The sequence below is a fragment of the Cryptomeria japonica genome, chromosome 11 (assembly GCF_030272615.1).
Source record: "Cryptomeria japonica chromosome 11, Sugi_1.0, whole genome shotgun sequence".
Classification (NCBI taxonomy): Eukaryota; Viridiplantae; Streptophyta; class Pinopsida; order Cupressales; family Cupressaceae; genus Cryptomeria; species Cryptomeria japonica.
The window spans coordinates 147,145,970-147,153,771 of NC_081415.1; the positions used below are offsets into that span (position 1 = coordinate 147,145,970).

General features: G+C 37.7%; 1 protein-coding gene across 1 annotated transcript; it reads left to right on the plus strand.

The window, feature by feature from the left end:
• The first annotated feature begins 3,950 nt into the window (after positions 1–3,950).
• LOC131058933 (LRR receptor-like serine/threonine-protein kinase FLS2) lies at positions 3,951–7,467 on the plus strand. Its single transcript, XM_057992464.2, has 2 exons — positions 3,951–6,727; positions 6,820–7,467. Exons 1-2 carry the CDS (start codon positions 4,036–4,038, stop codon positions 7,185–7,187), a joined length of 3,060 nt encoding a protein of 1,019 aa, XP_057848447.1. The 5' UTR covers positions 3,951–4,035; the 3' UTR covers positions 7,188–7,467.
• Positions 7,468–7,802: the final 335 nt, after the last annotated feature.

Here is a 7,802-nt window from a genome sequence, read left to right on the forward strand (position 1 = left end):
CTCTGTAGATGGCTGCAAAACCACAATTCAAAAGCCAAGTCAGAATTCTTTTGTAGAAAATAGTTCACAATTAACATCATAACTATGCATTTAACTTTAATTCCTTTGCAATTGAAATGTAGATTACCTCATCGGCTGATCTAGGAGCTAATGTCTTCTCTCTCCTCTCCTTGTCACTCTTAGGAGTTTTCTTGAAGACATACTTAAATTGATCCACGTTATGGCTGTACCGCAAAGGAGTCTATTGTAGATTAAATGTACAATTAATACAATGTAGTAACATAAATATATCAAAAACACTTAAAAGCTATAATATAGAGAACAATGGCGTACCTGTGCCTGAGATGCTTCTCCAATGGACTGAGGATGGCTCACCATCGATGTAGAAACTGACGCTATTACCTATACAAAAAATGTACAAAGATTAAATACAATTAATATAATGATAAGTATTGAAGGTTGAAAACAATTAATTTTACATATCAAACAAAAGTGTACCGGATCTTGAGATGCTTCTCCAGTGTAAGGAGGAGGGTTCACCATTGATGAAATAGGTATGGATATTTCCTGTATGAAAAAATTATACGATTATAATATATCACAAGTTCACATGTACGCATGCATATAATCATGAAATCAAGAAAATAAAATAGAGATACATACCTCCGCCCTCTCTTGATCCGTGGGCGAATCAGGTGCACTCAACATATCCACAAAGCTCAATGGTTGATGTACATGTAAAATAGACAAACAACACTAATCAATCTACAAACCCCAACTAATACTTGATTTCATCATTTTCAAACAATTGTACAACTAAAAATGTGTTCAATTACCTTCTTCACACGTTTTGGCGTCTTCGAGGAATTCTTTTTCTTAGGACGAGACCTAGACGTGGAGGGGTTACCCTAAAAACACAAAATTAACATGAGATATTAGTACAGATAATAAATTAAACATAATTTTTAAAATCTAAAATGAAATGACTTGCATATTCCATCAAAACAATACATAAAAAGAGTTGTACAAAATATGATACCGTATAGCCTTGTAGGTCAAAATCGACCGCTGAGAGTGTGATGTCATCAATCTGGGACATTTCGTCCCCTGTCAACACCTACAAACCAGAAATTGGACCAAGCATTAAAGATAGTTAGTATATCTTGTATTTTTTTGAATTCAAAGTGTACTATTCTATTTTAACATGTTACAAAATTTATACCTTAGGCATCGAAGTTTTAGCTGTGGTAACTAGGGGAGGTGTATGGGATACTGCTTCTGTATCCTGAAATGCATATTATTTGTCTCAATTTAAATCAATGTATAAATGAAAATTCATTTATGTAATTACAAAATTAAATTGACTGATAAATAAAATATTATGAATTCAAATCAACACACCTGTGTCTGTGGCTCATGGGCAAACACCATGTCCATCAACTCATCTGTCAGTGCGACATCCTCAACCATGTGAGCCTGACATCTACAACTGCAAATCGTGCATAGATGATATGAGTATCCATCTGCACCGGCTGCATCATCTATCCCTGAGCATATCCCCGAGCAACTAATACACATATGCTCGATGGGCTCTTTGTCGCCCTCTAACAACTCATCATCCAATACAATAGGGTGTGCTAATGATGTCCCATGTTGGATGATGGCACCAGTCAATGTTGTGGTTGCCTGAAGAGTCTATAGCTCCATCGACTCTTTCAGCTCTAATGGGACAGCCTGATGCACCTTGGGTTTGGGTGCTAGGGGGCAGCAACTCTCTGCGGCTAATCGCCTATGGGCTTCAGGTCTATCTTGGGCAGAGCCACCACCTCTACCATGAAACTCTCTCATGTCAAAATAATTTGGGCGCACATTGAGCACAAACTCACAATATATTTTTCTCAAAAAATATAATGGCACCTCATAATTATTACAAGGTGGATCATCAAAGACCATCCACCACCTCTGCCAAAAAAGATTATTCATTTGCACATTGGTACACCAATGTATGGGAAACCTCTTTGCATTAAGAGGTAATGACTCACCAGTTTTGGGGTCAACAAAAAGGGCAAATATTTGTTGCTTAGAAATATTTTTGTTTTTTACTCCATCGTATGATAGCCCATTGGCATAGAATTGATGAGATCTATCCCTAAAGCTTCCCCATTTGGTAATTTCTATGGAAACAGCTATGGCACCACTAATTAATGTTTCTAGGCTAGTGGCGAGGGATTGATGATGGTCAAGTTCAGAAGTTTTCAATTTTACAATCAGTCTATTGATTTTAGATGTATTTTGTCCTAACTGATTAATTAATTCTTCCTGTGTTTCGGTTGTGCGGTCAAAAGGAAGAATTGGGTGTTGTTCTTGTGTGTTTTTTAGGAGGTGCATTTGGTTCTTCTTGTTCTGGATTAGAAGAATCTGGTTTTTTAAACAAAAAATGAAAAAACCTAATCAAAATTAATGAAATTAAATTCAAAATGTAACACAAATTGCATAAACCAAAAGAAAGACAAAAGCAAACAAAAACTAACCTTGATCCATAGCCTGGAAGACAAATTTAGCACCCCGTTCACGGTTTAGGTTAGAAAATGGAGAAAAAATAAATTAAAAAATGTGCTTTACGGGTAAATGAGACCCAATTTTTTTTAAAAACTTTTTTTACCAGGCACCGCATACGTGGTTTTATTTGGATTATTAGCACGTACGTGCTCATTTTCCTATAAGCAGCGCGTACGCGCTAATTTTCCTAGGCGTAGTGCGTACATGCTCATTTTCCTAAAAGCAACGCATACGTGCTACCTTTTCTAGGCTCGGGAAGAACAAACCTAAGCGCATACGCAGGAATTTGAAGTTTTAAAACTGCGTACGTGCTGCCTATTTTTCCAAGTTTTTTTGGGGTGGTGTCCACTTTTCTGACCACCATCTTTGTGCACATGCCCCAATTAAAGATGTATTTAGGGTGGCTGGTCCTTTGGGATTTTTTGATCATGTGAGTCCCCTTGCATGGATATTGGATTTTTGTTAAAATTTTCATCTCCTTCTCCATGTCATTGGTACGTGTAAAGCAAATTTCACATGCATGATAGAAGCTTCCCCTCCTATGGCTCTTAGTCTCTAGCTTTTAAGGATGAGGCTATATGTGGTGGATGGACCAAACCTTCTAGGCCAACTTCCACTTCTTCTCATGGGCATGGGTGGATGCAACCTTTCATGTTGACTTCAACTTCCTCCCATAGATAGGGAGTTGGACCACCTTACTCTAGAAACTCCCCCTACCTAGATTTGACTATTTCTTCGGTCCATGTTGAGTAGTCTTTGAATGATACATTTTAAGAAGAAAGTGCTTGTAATAATTGTGAGTCAGTTGACGATTTTGTCCCTATAGTGTTTGGGACAATCTTGATGATAGTAACCCTCTTGCATTTGCAAGTACTTTAGCTTCTTAATTTTTCGTGAACTTTTTTTTTGGTCTTGCTTTTGGACTTTGTCCAATTAGACTTTATGAATGTGCCTTTTTAACACCCGTGATTATTATACACTTACTATTTATAATAGAAAATTAACTAAGAAATGTTCATTTTAAAAACCATCCAAATGCATTCTCTCCCCGCGTTTGACCTTGTGAATGTAAGGTTTGAATTATACACTTCAAAATCCTAGCAATAAGCATAAGGTTCTTATATATTTTTCAATATGAAAACATTTATTTGATATCTCCATTAGTATTCAACTCAAACAAGTCAAGTCGCAGGAGGGGAATAAATTTCAAGGCTAAGTTACCAAACTTTCTGACAAATTGTGGCAACTCACACAGATAGATAAATCTGTTTATCATAGACAATTTAATCAAAATTGTATTTAAATGTCAGTAAGATAAGCAAAATAAATTTGAAGTTGGACATAAAAATTCCATTTGACTACAGATGTACAGGGAACAACTATTGTTATAACGTAACAGGAACAACTATAAAGTTTTAAACTTTAGTGTTTCATTGTCCGTCTGATCTATGTTCGTATCACTCCAAGGTTGCAAAGATGAATTGTGTTGCAGTGTTGTGTTTTCATCTGTTTCTGACTTGTTTCCTTAGCACTCACCCGACAATTGCTGCCCAATCCAACTCTGATGAACAAAGTCTTATAGCAATCAAGAATTCAATCACCTTGGATCCCCTGAAGGTTTTTGACACTTGGATCCCTAGTATTCACTTTTGCAACTGGACAGGGGTTACTTGTGATGCAGCAGCCCAGAAAGTGGTGTCTCTTATTCTTGAGAGCTTCCAGTTACAGGGGACTGTTTCCCCTTCAATTGGGAATCTCACCTTTATAAAAGAACTCTCTCTCTATAACAACAGCCTCAGTGGTGAAATTCCAGAGGAATTAGGTAGACTACAGCGTCTGCAACAACTCCGTTTATCAAGCAATGAACTTGATGGCCCAATTCCATTGAACCTCACTGCTTGCCGGGATTTAGTACGATTGGCTGTATCGTATAATCATTTGACAGGAAGTACTCCACCACAGCTGTGTCGCCTCAAAAAACTCCAAGTTCTTAAGTTGGGATCCAATAAATTCACAGGTACCATTCCTTCATCTTTAGCAAATCTTTCTTCTCTAAATACTCTGTTTCTGGAAACTAACAATCTTCAGGGACAAATTCCTCCCGAATTAGGACAGCTCAATGAATTGCAATCGCTCTATTTATTTGAAAATCATTTAACAGGCCCTGTTCCATTTTCTCTGTCAAACATATCTGTCCTTAGTGAGTTAGATCTTGACAGCAATAACTTAAGTGGTGAGATCCCTCCCGAGTTAGGGAATTTAGCCCAGTTGCAAACTCTCTATTTATGGGGCAATAATCTCAAAGGCAATATTCCAATCTCACTTTCTAATTGTTCCCAAATGGTTCAGCTGGATTTAGAGTTAAATCACCTGACAGGGGTTGTGCCATTGGGGTTCAGCAAGCTATCCGCCCTTGAATATCTGAGTTTATCTTCTAATGAGCTTGTCAGTGGCAGTTCTATCACAATCCCGATTCTCTCAGCTCTGTCAAATTGCAGCCAATTGAATGAATTACTTTTCCATGACAATAATTTGAGAGGGCGCATACCAGAACAACTTCCCACAAATCTGTCTGTGCTTTTGCTAAATGGGAATAATATAACTGGAATCATACCTTCACAAATTGCCAATCTAACCAATTTGACTGAGCTTGATCTTTCTTCGAATCTGTTTACGGGTAAGATCCCAGCCTTGTTGAGTGATCTTCAGAAGTTGCAAAGATTACGGCTGGATAACAACAAGCTGGATGGAAGCATACCTAGCGAGATTGGTAAAATTGAAAATCTTGGGGAGTTATCTCTGAGCAATAACAGGCTTTCTGGAGACATCCCTCTCACAATTGCCCTACTTCAACAACTCAGACGCCTTATGCTTCATCACAACCAACTGTCGGGGAGCATACCAGCTAGTTTGGGGAAATGCTACAATTTGGAGCTAGTGGACCTTTCCCACAATCAATTCACTGGACAACTACCCCGTGAAGTGGCTTCTCTTCCTAATTTACAGTTTTATTTCAACTTGTCAGGGAATTCATTACAAGGACAATTGCCTCTGGAGATAGGAAAGATGATACATGTCCAAGCTATAGATGTCTCTGCGAATAGGCTGAAAGGCCACATTCCAGCCACACTGGGAAGCTGTTCAAATCTGCAGCATCTAAATCTTTCCTCAAATAAATTACAGGGCCGAATTCCAAACGATCTTGGCAACTTAAAAAGCCTGGTGGATATGGATCTGTCTTATAACAACCTGTCAGGACCAATACCTTCTTCTTTGAGAAATCTGACGATGTTTGAGTATATGAACTTGTCTTTCAATAACCTCAGTGGAGAAATCCCAAAAGAAGGTGTCTTCAAAAACTTGTCAGCTGCATCATTTATGGGAAATTCCTTTCTTTGCGGAGAATGGATGCATCTTCCCTCCTGTTCAATTGTCGTTCCTTCAGGTAAAAGTAACAGAAGTAAAGTTCTAGCAATTGCATTAGCAGGGGGAGCAGTTGCCACTGTATTGTGCTCTTTGCTTATTGGGGGATTAATTTACTTTCATTTTCAGAGGATGAGTCGTGGCAACTCTACAGATGTTTCAACGATAAATCCCATTCGGCACACTGGGGTTTCGTATCAAGAAATCGTGGCTGCAACAAACCGGTTTGATGGGGAAAATTTATTAGGAACTGGTGGCTTTGGCTCTGTTTATAAAGGTATTTTAAATGATGGTACAGCTGCTGCTTTTAAGATCCTCAACATGCAAAAGGAAAAGGCGTGGAAGAGTTTTATTGCAGAGTGCAAAGTTCTGGGAAACTGTATCCACAGAAATCTAGTTAATGTGATAACCTTTTGTTCAGAACCTGAAAACAAAGTTTTGGTTCTCCAATTCATGTCTAAAGGAAATTTGGAGAAACTCTTATTTTCAGATGGTGGTTTATCGGACCTGAGCAACATATTGAATATTGCATTAGATGTAGTCCATGCATTGGAATATCTACATCATGATTGTTCAGTGCAAGTTGTACACTGTGATATAAAGCCTAGCAATATTCTCCTGGATGAGGATATGACAGCCCATGTAGCCGATTTTGGGATTGCTCAATTGATTTGTGAGCCAGACTCCCTGGAGTCATTGACTTCAGCTCTATCTCTGAAAGGATCCATTGGCTACATTCCACCAGGTACTGATGTATTAAGCAATTAGCTGCTCATATTGAGCTTTATATAATCTGATATGACAGGAACTTATTGTTTGTTTGGTTGTTTAATGCAGAATATGGAGTGGGTGGGAAGGTTTCGACAAAGGGTGATGTTTACAGCTATGGTATTGTGTTGCTCGAGATGATAACCAGAAAGAGTCCAACTGATGATATGTTTATGGGAGATTTGAACCTTCATAAGTGGGTCAGCATGCATTTTCCCGATAGAGTGGTGGAGATTGTTGACCACAGAGTGATGAGAGATTTAGAGGAATATGAGATAAAGGTGGTTCTTATTCCATTCATACACATTGGTTTGGTTTGTTCAAATGAATCACCTCTGCAACGACCCACAGCACAACAGGTAGCAGGAGCACTAGAAATCATGAGGAAGAACCTCCTTCAAACCACAGTGACAACCCAACCACAAACATATATTTAAGCATTTTTGGGTGGTAGAGAAATATGCAGACGGTGATTCAGGATATGTTGGCAATTAACGACTACATCTACCAGTTCTATTTAGTAATTGCAATGTCTTCACCAGTTTCTACTTTGGATTGCAGCCATGTTTCGGTTCTATTTTCATATAACAGTCTAGTGATTGACTTAGTTATTTTCCAAATGTTGATCTGAGATCAGGTCTTATTAGCTAGTTTATGTTCTTTTGTGCAATGTTGCCAATATTATATTAAGTGTGGCTTCTATATAAGCTGTTATATGTCTTTTGCAATCGTATCATTTTTACAGAATAATTAAAGTGTGAATGCTGTTCATAGAAACAGTTTTGTAAACCTGTGTAAATTGACTCTATAATAAGTTGTTTATTTTTCCTGTTTACCAATTATATTTTGTTTTGGGATTATTTTTCAATTCTTCAAAGATGTGCCAATATTTAAGAATCCTTCTTTTATTGTTTTTGAAAAAGTTGTTAATTTTGCTGAACACTGTTAATTTATCAGGTATGTCAAGTTCACAGTGCTTGTAATATCTGTGTTTTCCATAATGTCAAGAATATATAGTTCAAAAGGTGAAACTCTACCCAACTGTCTGAACT